Here is a 22,320-nt window from a genome sequence, read left to right on the forward strand (position 1 = left end):
CTCACCCTCGTGTTGTTCCAAACCCAAATGACTTTCTTTCTTCATTGGAACACTAAAAGAGATGTTAGGCAGAATGTTAGTCTCTATTCACTATTCACTTTTCTTTCTTTTTTTCCTTCCATACAATGAAAGTAAATAGTGACTGAGGCTGTCATTCACTAAACATTTCCTTTGTCTTCCACAAATAAAAGAAAAGGTTTGGAACATAAGCAAGGTTATGGATGCACTTGCAAGTTCACTTTCAACCTCAGTTTCACTTTCAAAACTTTTTCTTTAATCATTAAAAACAGGGACTAATGTATTGGTTTAGTCATATAGCACAACCACAAATCTTTTGTTTTCTTCTCAAGTATCAAATAAGGTTTCACTACACTGTGTTGCCTTAATAAGTGTACCATATTCACATCCCACATCCAGAGCAGTGGCAAGCATTTTAAGTCCTTACTCAAAAGTTTTGTTGATTTTGTGGTACTTAACGTGTGTTCTTAGCGTCTTTAATGAGGGAATGGTCCACAATTCCATGAAGCATGAAGTAAGTTAAATTAAAAATGATGGAAGAATATAAAACTATTGATTTTTTTTTAAGTTTATTTTAAAATATTCAGATATGTACAAAGATATAAGTGATTTGAGAGTCAATTTTTTACATCATCCACATTGCAAAGTGGACGGTCACTGCAGAGGCCTTTTGCTCTGATTGGTAGAGCTCTCTTCAGGATTATGGGTAGTGTAGTTCTTCACCAGAAATTCTGCTATTAAGCATGATTTTTAAAAAATTAAACTGAAATAATGCAGACTGATGGCTTCAGTAGAAGCATACCATCGATTAACAACCTTAGGCCTCATGGTAGGTCTGTCTTTAAATGTTCATAAGTTATCGTTAAAAATCAATGAATCTATGGAGGAAACTAGTGGGATTATTTTACTTCCTGAACCTGACTGTTGTGCTCTGTACTGCAACAACATTGGCTCAACCAATAGCGTGAGTTTGGGGCAGGACACTCTGTCTGACTGAAGGGGTGTGTGTTCTGGAAACCTGTTTGAAAACTGTTGCTATGTTCGGAATCTCTGGCGTAGCCGGGTGAGCCTGAGTGGGTATCATTGTATTATGCCCCTGTTCCACTAACAGCCAAATGTTGCTGGCTTCGAACCAAGAAACGCTAACGACAGAGGCTGTTGGGCTGTATAATGTTTGCATCAAAGCTTTCAAACCATCAGCAGCTCAAAACGGCATAAATAAGCTACTCTAAAATAAATTATTTTGGATGATATAATATGTTCTCAAAATTCCTAAGACTTTTAAATTCCAGCCTCTTTTTCGACTGAAATGATTTTATTTCCAAATATTATATGTGTGAATTTATTGCTATGAATTTATGTCGTAACTTAGGAAAACAGTTGGCAGGCGTTGATAGGTCTAAATATTTTTTTTTTCTCTTCCTTGAAACCTTGTCATTACCCTATTTTCCATCCACTTTTCACACTATTTTGTTATCGATAAAGTGAAAATGCGTAAAAAAAAGTTTGGGAAATTTGCCATCTTCTACCTGTTTCCATTCAAATGGCCTTTTATCGATAAAAATGGTGTGCATGATGATGTCATGCCTAAAAAAACACTTTGTTGCAAAGTTTTGTTTTATCGCAAAAGAAATCTGCTCTTAAGCCGTTTCCACACAGAAATGTGTGTTTATCGCTAATTTTGTAGCCTACCTTTCGCCTCTTATATGTCCCTAATTTTTTTTATTGAGACAATTCATTTAAATTAGACAGCTTACTGTCATTTTAATTTCACAAATAAATGCAATCAGAAGATGAGGAATTGCAATCAAGAGGGAGCAGTTGTCCTTCTGATAGGACTGTAATATTTCTGAAAGTGAACTCAGCATTGGACAAATAGTTCTGAAGTGCTGAACATTCTGAGAATGTCATTCAGCCGACTTTTTCATCTACAGAACAGGGTAAGGCTAATTTAAGTTTGTGTGAAGAAAAGGCATATATAGGTCTTTTTTTTTTTTTTTTCATTTGGTAATTAATTGTTTTATTTAATGCTTTATTCATTTGGTCATTTCATTAATTTAATACAGGGAATTTTGCCAGCATTTTTTCAAAAGTATAAACAATAATTTTATAGAATTGGGCTATATTTTAGAATTCCAAAAAAGCACACTGATGCTTTTTTCATAGTATTGTGTATATATTTTAAATTAAAACATCTTTGTGCACAGAAATTTTGCATTAATGCCAATTTTCTTGACAAAAAGTGTTTCCAAACCAGTTTTTCACGACATTTGAAATATCGACATAGAGTTTATGCGCTAGAGTTAAATGGAAAAATATTAAGTCGTGAAATTTGCGAAATTTTCCATCAGCTTTATTTGGATATGCAAAAGGACAATAAATTATAACTTAACTTAATTTAAACCTGATTCCTTTATAAATGTTCTTGCTTTACTGTGCTATCGCAGCAGCAGCATCATCTCTTCCATGCTTAAATGAGAGTAGAGTTGCGATGGAGTGACACGATCAGAGAAAAAAAAGTTATTTTATTGACAGTAAACCATAGCGTAGACATAGTGACAATATCCATTTCAGTCATTTCCATCTGTCCAAAGACAAGTAAACTGTGCTGACAAGTTTTACCAGAATTAGTGCATATAGTTAAAATGTCCTTTCTGGCTTTACATTTTCAAAAATTTCTAGGCCAAATCCCCAAAGTCCCCATATAATAATAATAAATATCTGTTCTCAGCCACAAGGCCTACTAACATTCCTTATGTTACACATGTAAAATAAATGTCTGAATGTACTCAAACGGGAAAATTGTTGATTGATCTTTTAATATTCTTAAAGTAGACAACCTTTAGTACCTAAATGTCCTATATACACCACTGGAAACAATTAGCTAAACATTAAAAGTTTTTATAAATAAAATAAAATAAATGAAAAAAGAGTTTACAGATCTCATGCAATCGATAATTTCTCTTGGCCCACAAACCCCAAAGTTTTGGCAACGCTTCTGTTCAGAATAGCATACTGCTGTACTACTCTTACTATTTCTACTGTGTATAGATATGGCAGAAATAGTAAGAGTAGCATGGCTATTCCAAATTTTGCCAGTCATTATCTTTGCAATTTACGTTCAGTGACGCTTTATTGTTTAAAAATTACACACTTCAGAAAAAAAGATAATAATAATAATCTTGTGAAATGCTTCATGTGATTCTAATGCTGATGGAGTAATTTCACAATGCTTTCATGAGCGGCTGCAGTTCATGTTTGTCATTGACGTTGCATTTTGAATAAGCAGTCTGTTTAATAGTATCTCACAGCAGAACTGGCTCCTTTCATTAAACATAATAACATTGCAGAGCAATGTAGGTCTGGCAGTCAAGGGAAAATGTGATTTGAGAAACATTATTTACACAATTATAATGGGCAGGCACACAATTTTACACATCAGCAATGTGTCAAAGGGACCATTTTTGAGCAGTGGTGGTATCTAACTGAGAGGGGAATTATATTTCTCATTGCACTTTTCAAACACAGTATGGACATAAATCTTGGGGGGTGCTCACACTAAGCAACCAGTCCTCTGTGAGACAGATCAAGTGTATCCTTCTACCTCTATTTCGATTTCAGTGCTGGTACTTTTAAACAACCCTCTTTTAACTGCTGCGATGCTATTCATGCTTTCTGTGTTTAAAAATACATACATCAGCCCCAGTTGCAAGTACTGCATACTACATTTCTACTCAACAAGCTCAGGTTTATTACTCTAGACCAATTTAAGTTGACATATTTAAACTGATAAAAAAACAAAAAACAAATGGCTGTTTGAAATGACACTCAAATAAAAGTGATCTAAAATAATGCTGCTTAATAACCATTTCAAGTTAGATTCATGTAGGTGTTGATTCAGTATGCAGGAAGTATTAGTATATGCAGGATTCATGTTAGCTGACATAGCTGAGTTTTAGTAGAAGTTTTGGCAATACTAGTTCAGATATTCTTTGTTGTATATTTCATGCGTTACATGCTTTTGCAGTATATTTCCCTCTTTAACTGCTGTGATTCAGCAATACAGAAAGCAACTATAAAAACCTTTGATAATGGACACCTCACATCTCACACACATTTGATATTGATAAATATATTTTTGGTCATGAAATCAAAATGCGGGCCGCAAACGATGGCCAGGGCTGCTGCGTGTCGAGTAGTGTAAAAGTGTAATTTTAATTTGGAATAAAAGTGACTTCTAAATGCTTACTTACAGCCCTTAGCATGAGCATAGATTTAGGTAAGAATGATAGGGACAAGTCCCTATCAACTTTTAGAAAATTGAAAATGACCTGACCATTTGGGAAATTTTTCCACTTAGAAATTACTTTATAAAGTTAATAAAGTTTTTATTTAGATTTTAATGACTATAAAAAATTCTCAGTATCATTTTTCATTTGTAAATTATAGTCCGACGTCTTCTGAAGCACTGCATTAAAGGTGTTGTCACGTGCCACCTGTTACTTTTCTCAGCGCTGTTCACAGATCACAGTATTTTGTGATTACTGTATAAGGGCTTTTTTAATCATTCTGTGAAGATTACACCGGTGGATTTCCATTTGTATCTTAGGTCTAATCCTTTAAACAAACAGATTTAAACTAGCATACTTTTCGTGTACAAATGTTTCCTATCCAAGACTAAGTCAAAAAACGTCCTGAGTTTTGTGTGCGGCCCAATGGAAGATTCCGTCTTACGGGCAGTAAGTGCCCTCTTCAGGAAGACACCTTTGAATTTGAGTGACTGTACCAGGTAAGGTGGTGAATTAGAGGTGCAGGATTTTAAAATTATAACTGCACAGACAACTGATTGCTATCCCGAATTAAGAATTTAGTGATGGCCAGTGGGGCTGCATGATATATGTTTTTTATTCGGTATTCAAATTAACTTGCAGTATGATTCAAATGCATTCATCCCTAAAGTTTATAATGATATAGGGAGCAGAAAATATTAGGCATGCATCTAGTATGTGTGTGTTTCTATGACAACATAGCTTTGTGTCAGAGAGTCCAGCAAGTAGCTCGTCAAAATGAGTCGGCCTATGTCAGCGCAAGGATGTTTGCAACTAATATTCCGTATTTTCTGCACACATTATGATTAATTCTCTTATTGGGGTAATATTATTCTCATGGCTTATTGAAAATAATATTACACATATTTAGGTACAGCTTTGAAGCGAAATCTTTTTGTTATTAACATTTTTTATTGATTCCAAGACAGACAAAAATAAATTTAACCACAAAATTATACATTAGGAATCAACTTAAAATCCTATTTTCTGCCATAACTCAACAGGTTCCCCAGTTGTCTGGAAGTCATCTCCTCGAAAGCTGCCACTTTACCCAACTCGGTGCACCACTCACGAAATGAGAGTGCATCAGTTGACTTCCAACCCCTAAGGATTAGCTGTCTGCCAATCATCATGCTGGTCAGGACCCAGCTTTTCACATATTTATCTCCTATATTCAGGACCCCTCCATCATCCAAAATACAAAGTCTGCGGGAAAATGAAAACTGAGTGTCCAGTACGTCACACACAAAACGCTGGATCCTCAACCAAAATTCCTGAATACAACCCCAAAAAACATGGGTTGTGTCCCCGTCTTCTGACTGGCATCACCAGCAGGTGGGTGAGTCTTTAAGACCAAGCCTATACAATCTAGAGGGGGTCCAGTAGAACTGATGCAAAATCTTAAATTGCATCAGACGGATCCTTGCATCTCTAGATGCAGAACTGTTGCTTTTTAGGATCCTAGCCCACTCTCCCTCCTCCAATATCAAATTTAAATCTTCCTCCCATAATCTTTTGAGAGAATTTAAAGCTCCGTCCCCCAGACTCTGAATTAACAGGGAGTAATTCACTGATGCCTCATGACCCTTCCCAAAAGCAGCAATCACCACTTCCAGAGTATCTGCCACTCTAGGGGGGTGTATGCTACTCCCAAAAACAGAGCAGAGCAGGTGGCGCAACTGTAAATACTTATAAAATTGAGATCTGGGAATCCCAAAATGTTGAATCAAATTTTCAAAAGATCTCAATACTCCACTCTCATATAGGTCACCAAGTGTATTAACCCCCCTCACAATCCAATCTGACCAACAGAAAGGGGACTTATTAATACATATTTTAGTGTTCAGCCATATTCTCGAGGCTACGTTTAAATAATTATCAGAATTAAACACTCTGGACACTTTTGTCCATATCGAGTGCAAATGTAAAATAACGGGGTGTGACTTAACCTCTCCGGCTAGTTTAATCGAAAGGCTTTGCAGTGGCGAGATAGGGGCAAGAACTTCCTTTTCAATACAAAACCAGGGAGGAGCTCTGTCAGGTGGAAGTGACCAATGAGCCAAATGTCTAAGACTGAATGCATAATAATAAAACAAAATCTTTGGTAGGCCTAACCCACCTTTGTCAATCGGGCTATGTAACTTATTGGGATGCTTACCATTCCAAATGAAGGACTTTGCTATGCTATCAAATTGCTTGAAATAAGAGAGGGGGACATCTACAGGGAGAGACTGCAGTAAGTAATTGAATTTTGGAATACAATTAATTTTAATAACATTAACCTTCCCAATCATCGATAAGTGTAATGAAGCCCACCTGTCCACATTGCTCTAAAACCTTTTTATTAAGGGATCAAAATTAACTCTGACTAAATCAGACAAATTTGCTGGGAATAAAATCCTCAAATACTTAATGCCCTGTTTGGGACACTGGAAGGCACCCGGCAGGAAGGCCGTTACTGGACAGTACGCTGTCAAAGCCAAAGCTTCGGATTTAGACCAATTGACTTTGTATCCTGAGAATTTGGAAAAGGAATTAATAATTCTGTGGAGGCAAGGCATAGATCTAGTAGGGTCAGAGATGAATAATAAAATATCTTCTGCGTAAAGCAGAAGCTTATGCGCCACACCTCCCGCCGTTACCCCTGGAAAATCATCCTCCTTTCTTATCACGGCTGCTAGTGGTTCCAGGGCAAGACAGAACAATAATGGGGAAAGAGGGCAACCCTGCCGGGTGCCCCTATCCAGAGTAAAATAATCAGAAATTAACCCATTTGTTTGCACCGCTGCTACAGGGTGTCTATAAAGTAACTTAATCCAACCAATAAATGTACCCATACCTTTCCAAAATCTTAAAAAGATAATCCCATTCTACCATATCAAACGCCTTTTCGGGGTCAAGAGAGATGGCAGCGACCGGAGATTGATCATTTGCTACTGACCACATGATATTGATGAGACGCCTAATATTATCAGTAGAGCTACGGCCTCGAATAAACCCCACCTGATCTATATGTATAAGTGATGTCATAACTTTACTTAATTGATTAGCCAGAATTTTGGACAAAATTTGTACATCTAACTGGATCAGGGAAATTAGGCGGTAACTTTTACACTCACTTGGATCTTTGTCCTTTTTTAGAATCAGACTAATCCGGGCTTGCGTCATGGCTGGAGGAAGCTTTCCGTTCTTTAATGATTCCGTATAAACTTCTAACAAAATTGGAGCCAGTTCTGTAGCATAAGATTTGAAAAACTCAGAGGAAAAGCCGTCAGGCCTTAATTACCTCATCAAGCTCCTCCAAGGTTATCTTAGAATCAAGAGAATTGTTTTGCACAGTCGTCAGTTTAGGGAGATCTGATGGTTCCACGAAGTTCCTAATATCTTCATCAGTGGATGAAGACCTGGAACTATAGAGATCAAAATAGAATTCTTTAAAAGCATTATTAATATCAATGGCCGAGATAAATATTTCACCACCACCAGATTTCACTGAGGGAATGGTAGAAAAAGACTCTCTCTGCTTTATATATCTAGCCAAATTTTTCTTGCTTTGTCCCCCAACTCAAAGTATGACTGTCTTGCCCTGAATAACCAAAACTCCACTTTCTGTGTCAAAATAGTATTATATCTATATTTCAATCGGGTCAATTCTCTGAGGCCATCAGCTGACATATGGTGCTTCAGCTCTACCTCGGCACTTTTAATATTTCCTTCTAACTCCACAAGTTCTTGTGCTTTGGATTTTTTAATGAATGAGGCATATTGTATGATCCGACCCTTAAGAACTGCCTTAAGTGCCTCCCAAGCCACTCCCACAGAGGATACTGAGGACCAGTTGGTCTCCATATAAACATTGATTTCAGTCTTTAACATTTGTTGGAAATCAGGATTTTGCACAAGGGACGCATTAAGGCGCCAACTATATGATTTCTTTTTCTCTGTATATGGCAACACCCCTAAACTCACCAGAGTGTGACCTGAGACTAAGATATTTCCAATTGAGCAATCAACAACAGATGAAATGAGGGACTTGGACACCAAAAAAATCTAATCTAGAATAAATCTTATGGACTGATGAAAAAAATGTATAGTCCCTACCGGATGGGTTCAAAAGTCTCCAAATATCTGTAAGACCAAGATTTTTACACATCCTGTGAAGCATCAATGTTGCACTAGGGGATTTACACACTTTTGCTTCACTATGATCAAGGACTGAGTCCATCAAAAGATTAAAGTCTCCTCCCAATATTATATCATGAGGGGTGCCAGCAGCGTGCAACATCCCTTCAAGATCTATAAAAAAGCCCTGATCATCAGCATTAGGTGCGTAAATATTAGCCCACAAATATGTCCACCCCATATCTTCCCAATTTTTTCAGCTTCCTGCGGGGAAAGATGCATTTCTTGAAGAAACACAATAACATATTTCTTACATTTAAGAAAAGTAATAACCTTCCTTCTTTTTATGGGGTGCCCCAACCCATTCACATTCCATGTGGAGAGAGACAATCCACTCATATTAACATTTGACATTTTGATATAGTAGAAAAAATAAATTGTGTGTCAAAAACAAAATTATACAGACCACATTCCCCATTAGTGAAACAATTAAACCCCAAACTTCCCCCCGAACAAAACAAACAGAAAAAAGAAAAACGTGCGCATTAACCCCACGCACGAAAGCTCCAACCGGCGAAAAATCCCTCTAAACTCAAAAGGTCCATGAATGCCCATGAGCCCCCACGACAACTTTGCCATCGGATTGTACAATTTTGCCTCACAAATTTGTGAGGCAAAATAACATAACAGAAAATACTTTGTAAAATAAGCCCAGTCAATAGGAAGAATGAACACAAAGGACATGTAGATTAATTCACAGAACTGTCTCAAAGGTGTGATCTTCCACAAAACAAATTCCAGCTGATATAAAACCGTTCAGATTCCCCAGACAGACAGACGAATGTTCAGTGAGCCAGCTGTTATGAGTTCAGCGGATGACGTAATCATTCCAATGTCCCGTAAAAATACTCAACAAAACAAACTACAGCCAGCAGGAGGAATAAGCACGAAGAACGAACAGATTAATCCACAGCTGTTCCAAAGGAGTGTTAATCAACAGAACAAGCTCCAGCCGCTAGGCGGAGCCAACACAAAAAGAAACAAAACCGGCATCCCGGTTCCCCGGGTGGTCGAGTCAATTCACATGGAGGCCACATAAATGTATATACCATGACTTACACAATCCATCAACTTTATAAAAGACATCCTTTGTGTGAGCATGTAGATATTTTGCGGTCATCCGTAGTGTCCACTCTCAAACTGGCAGGGAACTTCAATGCAAAGTAATCTTCCATCAATGCTAAAGTTTCTTTAAGGAAAAGTGTTATTCACAAAACAAGCTCCAGCCACTTGGCGGAGCCAACGCAGTTTACTCAGCCATTGATTCAATAAAAGACATTGCCTGATTGGGACATATAAATACTTTGCGACCAACCTTCGTTTCTGTTCTCAGTTTGGCAGGGAACATCAGAGCAAAAGTGATCTTTTTCTGATGTAAGATTTTCTTGCATTCCTTGAACCGATCGCGTTTCTCTCTTGTCGAGTACGCAAAGTCCGGGAACAAGAAAATATTATGGTTCTTCCAAGAAAGCTTCCCTTTGCTCCTCGCCTGGTGCAACACAAGATCTTTATTGGATGATCTCAGAAATCTGGCCAGAATCGATCGGGGCCTGTCTCCCTCAGCAGATCTCCGAGCCGGGACTCTGTGAGCTTGCTCGATTTCCAGCTTGTGGCCTGTTATATCGAGCAGACTCAGGAAAAGCTCATCTAGAAATTTCACCATATCTCTGCCCTCCTCATGCTCAGGAATTCCAACAATTCGAACATTATTCCTGCGGCTTCTATTCTCAAGATCTTCAAGCTTTTCAAGGAGATGTTCCAAATCAACTGGATCATCTCTCCCGCCGTGCCATCCAAATCGAGTCCCCGGTCTGTAGGCCTGTCAGGGCTTTCATCCTGAACACGTAAGTGTCTTTTAATGTCTCCAGAGCCCGAGGATTTTGACTTCTTTGCCATGTTTTGCCTCAAAGAGCAAATGTGTAACTGGGTGTATCAAATTTCACCAAATTATAACATGAAAATAATCAAAAATTTAGCAAAGTGCGCAGAGCTCGTCGCTCACACGTCTGCTTCTTGCATGTCGTCACCGAAGCGAAATCTTTTAAAAACAGGGATGAGATTATTTATCAAAATATACCACAGTCAAATTATCTTTAAAATGGAAATATGAATAATTATTTATAACTCATTATAATTAATTATAAATATTTGGATCAGTTAATAGAATTAACTTGATGTAGCTGAATTAACATTACAATCAATTAATCTGTTCGTCCAGCGAACACTCAGTATTGATCGTCTACCAACTCTCAGAAAGGATATTTTTCGTGGCCACAGAAAAATAACTCTTTCTTAGCATGTAGCTGTAATCAAATTGTTAAATTGACGTTGATTTACAAGCAGACCAGAATCAACTCGCAAAAATGTACACAAAAGCTTTATTTAACTAAATCACGAACACATAACTAATCTAAACAAACACATACACACAAATCACGTATACATGGGAAATGGAAAAGTGAAAGTAAATGAAACCGGAACAGAACAGGGGAATAAAGCTATGCAAAGAGTCAATTAACCATCTGAAAGAACCATCAGTTTCTTACTTCAAAGCATCTTTATTAACAAAGGGGTTCACAGCTTATACTAAATCTCTGTTTAGATAGTTAATTGTACGATACTTGCAATGCCTTGGCTGTTGAGAGAGAGCCCAGATGCAGTCTCAGGAGAAAGTCTGGATGGTTCCTTGAGTCGATGATGTTGAAGTTGCAATCAATTTTTTCCGTGTTGATTGTAGAAATGATGATGAACTTGCGGTGTTAGTTTGACTCCGTTATGGTCGAGGAAGTTACACATGGCCTGCCGGCCCGCGACCTCACAGTCGGACTGGGTGTTTCCAGTCCGACATGAGCAGCAACCATGACAGAAGGGAGAAAGAGAAGAGGGAAGAGAGAGAGAGCAAAGCAGAGAGGGAGAGCAAAGCAGAGAGGGGAGGTCACTCCGACAGTGCCCTTTAACTCCTGAGGGAGGTCACTCCTCTCGAGTTTGGCTTGACCAATGAGAAAGGTGCAATTTTCCAGCGGGAAAAGTTCCTTTGTTTGGAAGCTGACTCATTTGCATCATTGGAGTAAGCTAGCAGTTTGTGCCCCTTTATGCTCTCATTAATATAACAAGCATACAATGCATGCTATAAGGGGGTGCTATACTCCAATGTTTAGGGCATCACACAAGGATTAATTTGATAGGAAGCATGATACCAATAATTTTACATTATCTAGTGGTTCTGTCATAAAGTACAAAAGACATATATGAGACAGTAATAATCATACACACAATGTCCTGAGGATATGCATGTTCATTTATAGAACAGTTTGTCTTTAAATTAATGAAGAAAAGTCTGTTTTATGGGATTTATGTGTCTTTCCTATGGGGAAATTACTTCTTCCCACATTCCTTTGCTTTGCATGTGGCTACCTTCCCCACCTGGAATGTCTCTGAGGTCTCTGACATGTGTCTCTGCAGAACAAAAATAGGCATTTTCCAATCAGTGGGCGTTTTTCAACCACTTTACATGATTTGCCTACTACACTGAGATTCTCTAGGTTCATTGGATAGTTTAGAAATGCCCATCCTGGTTTAGAAATGCCCACTGATTACTACATTGAGATTCCCTACTTTCTTTGGATAGTTGAAAATGCCCATCCCTATTTGAAAACACCCACAGATTGAGAAATGTCCATTATTGTTCCGCAGAGACCTGTGCTTCTTGTTGGAGGTCACCTGAGGTAAAGTTCTGGTGTAAAGTCAAACCAGGTTGTTTGGGAGCATTAACATTGAAGTACCCAACTTAATACTTCACAGAGACATTTGAGAGAATACAATACAAAAGAAGCAACAAAACATTTGAAACAGTGACAAATTGCCTCTGACATTAGGTTGACTAAAAAAGATTCCTTGAAATCCTTAATTATTTTATCAGAAGACAGACAGCGCAAAGCCATTTTAAACAGTGCTGTAGTAAAATCTCAGAGCAGTTTAGTACTCATTTAAAAGAGCTGTGGTTTATTTGAACTTAACTGATAGTTTTCAGATGTTCTGAGAAATGTCATGCATATGTTTAAGACATAATGCAGAGATTAAAAGGGGCACAGAAAAAAAAAACATATTTGTGAGACCCATTTCAGTCATAACATCTCTGAATAAATTTAAGGTGTTATAATGGATACGAAAAGTTAGTTGGCTGACTTGATCTGCTTAAGCTACTGCTGCTGAAGTCTGAAGACTTGCTACTGTCATACACATGCACACACATGCTGCTTCACAATTAGACACATGTTGCTGCTGCACAATTAGACATTCATACATTTCCTTAAAGCAACTCTAGACAGTTGGTGCTGGGGAGTAGGAGGGTTTCAGAGAACCCTTGTATTGAACTCTTGTAGCGCACTGCAGTGAAACCAGCATAACTGCAAACAAATAAAATACTAGAAAAGTGGGAGTACGCAATTTGATTGTCTAACAGATTACATGTCAAAGGACCTACAGTATGAGCTTGTACCACATAGAGTTTCATGACTGAACATAGAAGCATATTACCCCAAAAGAACAAACTAAGAAATTATATTTTGCATAAAGAAAATGACGTCTCTTTGAATGAAAATTATTGTTTGCATTTATAATGTTAGTTCCATGACAAATAAACTCATTTGCCATCAAATTTCCATTACTGTAATCCAATAAATCCTCATTCTCATTACTCTTTATACATATTTAAAAAAAAAATCTAATTCTCATTACTGTAATACAGTATTTTATCAAATTTCCTTTCATTAAAACCAGCATAAATTCAATTCAATTGAAAACAATCTACAGTGATGCATACTTCCAAATGTACTTTACAAATGTAATTTATAATTTAAATAAATTATTAGTTTTTTACATTACAGTAATGCGAATGAGATTTTTCCACATTAACTGAGCTGAACTGACTGCCATTGAAATAAAGTCACGATGCAAATAATATACAGTACATGCAAAATATTTTTTGTTATGATTTTGAAGTGACAATGACAATGTCCCATGACAATTCTTGATCAACCCGTTATTCAATTATAATACACTTTTAAATGACCTTATATTATAATGATTTTATCATATCATATGCAGTACTAAGTAGCCAAGAGTATGTACAAAACAACTATATGATTTTCAGTCAAGAAACCAAAAAAGTGTCACTATTTTAAAGGGTTGGTTCCACCCTAAATCAAATTGTTGTCATTATTTACTCAACCTCATATTATTCCAAATCTTTATGACTTTATTTTTTCCATGGAACACGAGAAGAAATTCTGGAAAAATTTTGACGTTGCTCCTTTTTCCATAAAATGAAGCTGAATGGTGACTGAGGCTATCATTCCCTAACATTCTGCCTAATATCTCCTTATGTGTTCCATGGAAGAAAGAAAGTCATACGGGTTTAGAACAACATGAGTGTGAGTAAATGATGGCAGAATTATTTATTTATTTATTTATTTACTTTTTGGTGTAAACTATCCCAGTTATGACTAGCACCCCTGTTTATCAGCAATTGTCTTGAATTTTCACTGAATTATTGGCTTATTCAGTCATGCTAACTAATTCTTGTATTTGTCCATCACAGTTTGTGGCTCAGCCTAACTGCCAGCAGCTGCTGGCTACACTGTGGTATGATGGTTTCCCGGGCTGGAGGCGACGTCACTGGGCAGTAAAGCTCCTCACTTGCTTCACCATTGGCCTGCTATTCCCTGTCTTCTCCCTCATATATCTTCTGGCTCCAAAGAGCACCCTGGGTGTGTTCATCAAGAAACCCTTCATCAAGTTCATCTGTCACACTGCTTCCTACCTCACTTTCCTCTTCCTCCTCCTCCTCGCCTCACAGCATATTGTGCAAACTGACCTGCACGTACAGGGACCTCCACCCACCATTGTAGAGTGGATGATCTTACCCTGGGTTCTAGGTAAGTGTCCTAGCAGAATGACTTGAGGTGTAGTTTATCACATGAACATGCTCTACTAACATTTGCCAACTAGAAAGTGTCCACATAATTTTTTTTTTCATTTTTATTTTCATTTTGAACAATATACAGTATATTGTTTAATCATTTAAAATTCAACATGATTTATTTTTATAAAATGCTTTGCTTGACACTGGTGCTATGTTCTTTTAAAATAAATGCAATTTGGTTTGACGTTTTGTTATCTAATGCAGAAACATTCATGCTGGGCATTTGTAAGTGTGACTTAAGGGGGCCACTGTTATGTGTGTAGGCTGACAACAAAGCTGCAATCCAAAATATACAAATATTTATTTAGCTCAACAAAAAAAAACAAAAAAAAATTGACTGTGGTTTACATTTAGGTAGCTCATTTCTTAAGCAATAAAACTTGCACACTGCACAGGAAATATATACAGCTATGGTTTTATCCCTCAGATGAAGGTAATGAACACATTAATTGTTGATATTATCATGTATTAATCTCAAGACAAAAGCTGAGGTAATCATATCTCAAGCCCCAGTTCAGAGTTCATTACACAAAGGCTAAATCATAATGGCTTGAGGTTTTCTCTCATAAGTAGACACAAGCTCAGAAGTAGACGCAAGTGGAGAGACTTGAAACAAATTATCCGGCATCTGGAAGATAGGTGCAATCACAGAGAATGGAGTTTTCTTTATTCCTTGGAATATGAAACAGAAATGCTTACATGACTGGTCTACTGTATAAGTGGAATAGGCAAAATAACATGTTTATGTAAAAAGGAGTATGTGTTAGCCTTATGATGGTCATTTATTCTCTGTTTGTCTTTTTTCTTTTTGAGGGTAGGGAATGTTACTGAAGTCCTGAGGGGCAAGGTGAAAAAATTTCTCTTTCTGAAAATGTTTCCCTATATTATTTATTACATTTTTTGTCATCCAAAAATACACACAAAAAAGCATCATTTATCAATTTTAAATGTATACAGTATTTTCCAATGCCCCTAGGAATATTTTTTTAAATATATGATAAATAAATATATGTATGTATGTATGTATATACAATATGTAAAGGATAATCCTCGGCTAGGTGTGCTTTTTAACTGCACAACGTGGAGGCAAAGAACCACCCGACGCGAAGTGTATTTAAAATCGTTTAAAGCCGTGTATCCCGCTTTTACCATGGTCACTTGCCAGCATTGATTAGTTACAGCTGTCATAGATTTTTTTGCAGTGCAAATTATAACTGGAAGAATAAAAAATAACAGTTAATTTTATCTAAGGGCCGTTACATCTGCAGCTCTGCCTGTTCTAAATCAGATGCAGAGAAAAAGTAGTGCCACCACACACTTGGTCAAAATGGTGAATTCAAATGCACAATCCAGAAATAATAATATCAACAGAATGTAGAGTGGTTGACACTCCAGAGGAAATTTATTATTTAATGACATTACAAACATGGCAGTGACAGTAAAAGTAGCGCTTACTGTATAATAAGGGGAAAACCATTCATAACACTCTGGAACCTGCAGATTTGGACCTCTGAGACATTGGCATGGTATCCATAAAGGCTGCATGATTGACTGCATTAATGAAATCGCAATTGGTCCATGAATGGTAGCGCTTCACCGCAAAATGCTGTGTGCATTTTGTAAACAACAGTGGCTATAGGCGGCACTTCAGCACAGAAACATAATATACACAACACATTACAGTTTAAATCGTCTTGCATCGCCTTGCCAGAAAGCGAAATACGCACTTAACGGGTCCTGATTTCCTTCTCTCACCCTCCATGCAAAACAAGCTGAATTCCATTATATTAGCTGTGATGATGAAAGTAGTTAGGAAATGTTTTCAATTGCTATAGTTCACTCTGCTTACGCTGTAATGTTATGTTGCTATGGTTACCAACAGCGCATTAATATCGAACGGTGATTAAACTGACCGGAACTACTTGTGCATTCAACGGTTTGAACCGCACTCATTCCAGCCAATCTGAATCGAGTATTCGAACAGACCATGGTATATATATATATATATATACACACACACACACACTACCGGTCAAAAGTTTTGAAACACTTACTCATTCTTTATTATAATTGTTTTCACATTTTAGAATAATACTGAAGTCATTAAAACTATGGAATATTATAAATGGAACTATGGGAATTATGTTGTGACTAAACAAAATCCAAAATAAATCAAAACTGTGTTATATTTTAGCATCTTCAAAGTAGTAACCCTTTGCCTAGAATTTGCAGAAATGTACTCTTGACATTTTCTCAACCAACTTCTTGATGTATCACCCTGGGATGCTTTTTAAACAGTATTGAAGGAGTTCCCATCTATATTGGGCACTTATTGGCTGATTTTCTTTATTATTTGGTCCAAGTCATCAATTTCAAAAACTTTTTTTTTTTTTATTAAATTTTAGTTTTATAATGAAATAAATTAATATGGTGGCACAATTATATTTTAATCTACAAAACTAATTTCAAACATTTAATCATACGCCTTCAGATCAAAAGATTTTTAAGATCATGAGAAACATTTCAGTCAAGTGTTTCAAAACTTTTGATCGGTAGTGTATATAATTACAGTTTTATACATATGAAAAAATACTCCGACACACTTTAAGTATAATATTCCAAAAAATCAAGAAATTATGTTAGCCACAATAAAAAAATATATACATATAATTATGGAAATAGACAGAGAAAACTTTTCACCTTACCCTTTTGGGGTTCATAGTGCACATGAGTACATGCACTTTTTTATCCTTTTGACCTTATCATAGTATTTTTTATTTTGGTCCTTGCAGGATTTATCTGGGCAGAGATTAAAGAGATGTGGGATGGAGGTTTCACAGAGTACATCCATGACTGGTGGAACCTGATGGATTTTGCCATGAACTCTCTCTACCTGGCCACCATATCTCTTAAAATGGTGGCCTACTTTAAGGTTGATACAATTACCCCAAGATAATTTTTATTTGAACTACAGCTCATTTTTTATTTTAATCTAATTTAATTTAATTTAATTTAGTTTTATTTGATTTTTTACAAAGGAACACTTGTATTAAATAGTTTTAAGTACAGTAGCAGCTTAATGTCAACATGAAATCAAAAGTGACCCTATTTACTTTCTTAATACCCGATCCTGGTTTTATTATGCATGACATACCAGTGTATGGTACTCCAAAGAAAAGAAAAAAATTGTCTTCATAATCATTCATCAACATGCAATAACTAGCTCTGCCTCTGAAACAACTGGCTGCCATCGCCTAGTTGATGCCTAATGTTAACCAATAGCCAAACAGCTATTTAGCCATTGGTTTAAGGTTATTTTTGTAGGTATTACAGCCTTTTCAAAATCTTACCATACTTTTTAGTGCTTTAGTGCTGGTTAACTTTAATGTAATAAAGGTTATAGTAATAAGAGCAAATAATAATAGATTTGATAAAGAAGCATCACCATTGGGATATATCGAGATGGTCTTAAGTGTGAAATTGACCCTCATCCTCCATGTCCCGGTCAAAAAGCCTCCTCAATAGAGGTGTTGGCTGTGTTTCAGGAGGGGAGTAGTACTCCATACTCCAATTTTTTTTTTTTACAATTGTAATAAGACAATTGTTTACAAAATCAAACAGTCACTAAATAAAAGGTAATACTACTTTTCACATTCTACTCAGTTCCTGATAGAAAGTTAAACATTTTTGGAAATTAAGTCCCACCCTGTGTCAGAAAATAACTTTTTCATTATGGGGCAATATTTGCTTCCTGTGGTTTTTGGGGACATTTTTTTTACCTTTATGGAGGCATTTTTTTCTAACCATGTCTGATCCATTAATAACAAATACTTAATTGAGAATTTATTTAAGAATTTCTTATCTCATATCCAACAATTATATCAACATCCATTCATATTTTATGCCATAATATGTATTACTACGGTATAACTATAATAGAATATTAAGAACTATATCAGATGTTACAAATAAAAAAAAAAAATTTTGCCCCCACATTTGTATTTCGGGCTTCCCCTAAATTCATGACCCTGATCCCACCCTACATTTTTTTCTGTGTTGAATACCTTAGCTCATTAGAAAATATGTCACACTACAGAAGAAAAATGGGTTGCAAATGGTGTTGTCATGCAAGATTCCTTGTAAGTTCGAAATAGCATGTTACTACTATTCCTGCCATAATAAACATGGCATACGTTCAGGCAAAGGTTAACTCAAAAATGAAGGTAAATTTTGAACTAAGGCTGTATAATTGGCTCTTTAATGGTGGGACTGAATGACACCTCCTATTAAACTGTAAGGTTTCACTTACAAGGACTTTCAGCAAGGCTGTTGATTGGAGAACTAGGAATACAGCTCTCTCTCCATAATGTCTTGTATCTTCTCTCTCCATCAGTACAACAGTTGTCGTCCTCGTGTAGAATGGGAGATGTGGCATCCAACTCTCATTGCAGAGGCTCTATTCGCCATCGCCAACATCTTCAGCTCACTGCGTCTTATCTCGCTCTTCACGGCCAACTCTCACCTGGGCCCGCTGCAGATCTCTCTGGGCCGAATGCTGCTGGATATCCTCAAGTTCCTCTTCATCTACTGTCTGGTGCTGCTGGCCTTCGCCAACGGCCTTAACCAGCTCTACTTCTACTATGAGACGGAGGCAGCCGATGAGCCCAACAACTGTAAAGGGATCCGCTGTGAGAGGCAGAACAATGCCTTCTCCACGTGAGTGCAATTAATTGTGTTCAGCTGGATAAAAATGACAGTTCACTCAAAAATGAAAATCCTGTCATTATCTACTCACCCTTGTGTCACACAAAAGGAGTTCTTTAGCAGATTGTCCAGGCTGCTGTTTTTATTAGAGAAAGTGGATGGCGACCTATAGTTGTCAAGGTCCAAAATGACAGAAAAAGTTCCATAACACTAAAACCCCAAAGTTGGGACGGTATGAAAATTGCTAATAAAAACAAAAAAGAGTGATTTGTAAATTCGATTGACCCTGTGCTGTATTGAAAGCATTACAACAACACAATTATTGATGTTTTTTTTTTTTTTTTAATTACTTATTCTTTTTTTTTTTTTAAATATACACTCATTTTAAATCGATGATTGCAACACGCTCCAAAAAAGTTGAACAGTCGTGTGTTTACCATTGTGTAACATCCCAGTTTCTTCTAATAACACTAAATAAGCATTTGGGCACTGAAGACATGAGTTTGTTAAGTTTAGCTAGTGGAATTTTCCCCCATTCATCCATTATGCAGGTCTTCATCTGCACAATTGTACGGGGCCTTCATTGCTGTATTTTGCGCTTCATAATGCACCATACATTCTTAACTGGAGACAGGTCAAGACTTCAGGTAGGCCAATATAGCACCCACACTTTCTGCTTACACAGCCATGCACTTGAAATCCGGCAGTATGTGGTTTGAAGTTGTCCTAATGGAAAATGCAGGGACGTCCCTGGAAAAGACGGGGTCTTGATGGCAACATGTGTTGCTCCAAAGTTTGTACATATCCTTCATGGGCACTGACACACCCCCATACAGACTCTGACTTTTGGACTGATCCTTGCTCTTGAAGGACTAGGCTCTTTTTCAAGGCTCCTTATGTACTATGTAACATGACAGCATCGCCTGCTTAACATCTTCTACTTCACATCATCTTGTTATTTGACGATTTCTAAAAACATTTGGAGAGAGTTGTATCATCTGATTTGAAATGAGTGTAGGCTATATTTAAAAACAAAATACAATTCTATTCACAAGGTAAACATCAAATAATGTTTAGTTGTAGTGCTTTCAATAAAGCACAGGGTGAATAGAATTTACAAATCATTCCTTTTCATTTTCATTAGCATTTCCAAAATTGTCCCAACTTTTTTGGAGTTGGGGTTGTAGTCTATAAGACTCAAGTGGCAAGTTTCAAGTCTTTTGAAGCCATTTGATAGCTATATGTGAGGAACAGACCAATATTAAAAGGGGGTATCAATTATGAGGAATCAAATTTTTAGTCGAGTCCGAGTCAAGTCAGAGTCTTTAAACAATTAAGTCAGAGTTGAGTGCGAGTCCAAAAAGGGACGAGTCGGACTCAAGACCGAATCCATAACAGGCCGAGTCGAGTCCGAGTCCGAATGAATCTGTTCATGAATCTGAATTAAAATTGTAACCGTAAACTCAACATCAATATTTTAAGCTTATTTTAAACTTCACAACTAAGAAAAACAGTTTGTCAATATAAATGCAACAAAAACACCTCTGTTGCCTTTCATATATATATTTTATGATTAATATCCTGCTGAATAGACTTCAAAGTGGTTTCAGAATGAAAGCATATGCTTTAGGTGTATGAAGAGAAAACTGTCCTTCAACACACTTCTTACTGTGTTCTGTTGACATTTCAATTATTTGTTGCTTTTCCCCTCCACTCAAACATAGACTTAAGAATGTAAAAGCTGCGTTAGTCATTACAACCAAGGTTATTATTGTTTCAAATTTTAATTTAGTTTTATTTCTACTTCATTTTCAATTTGTCAATTTAATTTAGTTTTATTTAAAATTATCCCTATCTAAAAAAATAATAAACTATACTGAAATTTCTTTCTGAATCTTTTTTCTCTATCTGCTGACTGATTTGGGAAAATACAGTACATACAAATGAGTCAACACAGTAGTAATTAGCACTTGCTGAGAAGTTACATCTCACGATTTGACTGCAAATGCTGCATCCAAAAACACTGGAAAAGCCCACTGATAATATTAGGGCCATGTCGTCATGGACATGATTTTCTAGTTAATTTGCAGGAAACCGCACAATGCAGGGCAGTTCTGTGTGCTGCTCCTGTACCTAAATCCCTGATGCGTACGTGTGCATCTCGCAGCAGCTGCTGCAGAAGATAAAACAAATTTAAAAAAATGAAATTTGCTTGAGCGGCAGTCGCCTTGGTCTGCAATCAGTCTGAAATCTTTAAATACCAACCAAAGAAAATTTCATTGAGCTCTTCTTTAACTGAAAAACATGGAGAATAATAATTCTGAGTCATACATTTTACAGAATTGTCCTTCAAAAGTGTAATGTGTATTTTGTTATTCTTGTTTTTCATGTCTTTTTTTTTTTTAAAGATATTTCCTGTTTCATGTCACGTGTCCCTAGTCACGTGATTTCATGTTTTCCCTCCATGTTCATGTGTCTTGTTTTCATTGGTTTATTGGTTATCTTTGTCATGTGTTCTCCCATGTCCATGTATTTAAACCCTCATGTTTTCCATTGTCCTTTGTGAAGTATTGTTGAATGTATGTTTGGTAATATTGGTTCCATGTTAAGTCAAGTTTTAGTCAAGTCTATTCAAGTTCATGTTCATATTTATGTTTCACATTTATAGTTAGGTGTTTTTTTGGATTTCACTTTTGTAAATAAAATTGCACTTGGGTTTTTCAATTCATCGTCATCATCTTCGTCATTGCCAGTACCAGCAGGATCGTTACAAAAAGTGTCAGAGATATAGGCTAAAAAAAGACATGCATAAGTTACCCAGTGGTTTACAATAAAAATAAAATAAAATAAATAAAAATGTAAAATAAAAACGTCATAACCAACTAAATTCATCTCATAACTTGAAGTTGAGCTTCATACACAAACTCTGTCATTGAATAATACATTTATTTTATAGTCTATAATTAAATTATAAACAAAACATTTCACTGCCCAAAATATCCTAATATTTTATTGTGCATGGTTGAATGTTGTGAATGGTGGACAAATGCTGTAAAAGAATGTATTTTAAGCAGTCCGTCAATGCTTTGAAAATAATCAATCAAT

General features: G+C 36.5%; 1 protein-coding gene across 1 annotated transcript in view; it reads left to right on the forward strand.

The window, feature by feature from the left end:
* The window catches only part of LOC127431044 (short transient receptor potential channel 5-like), a 109,422-nt gene that overhangs the window by 56,801 nt on the left and 30,301 nt on the right, over nucleotides 1-22,320 (forward strand). Inside the window, exons 4-6 of the mRNA XM_051681261.1 lie at nucleotides 14,128-14,464; nucleotides 17,304-17,443; nucleotides 18,905-19,227. Of these exons, the coding sequence (XP_051537221.1) occupies nucleotides 14,128-14,464; nucleotides 17,304-17,443; nucleotides 18,905-19,227 (800 nt within the window). The remainder of the gene's footprint in view (nucleotides 1-14,127; nucleotides 14,465-17,303; nucleotides 17,444-18,904; nucleotides 19,228-22,320) is intronic.

Source organism: Myxocyprinus asiaticus, chromosome 40 (assembly GCF_019703515.2).
Source record: "Myxocyprinus asiaticus isolate MX2 ecotype Aquarium Trade chromosome 40, UBuf_Myxa_2, whole genome shotgun sequence".
Classification (NCBI taxonomy): Eukaryota; Metazoa; Chordata; class Actinopteri; order Cypriniformes; family Catostomidae; genus Myxocyprinus; species Myxocyprinus asiaticus.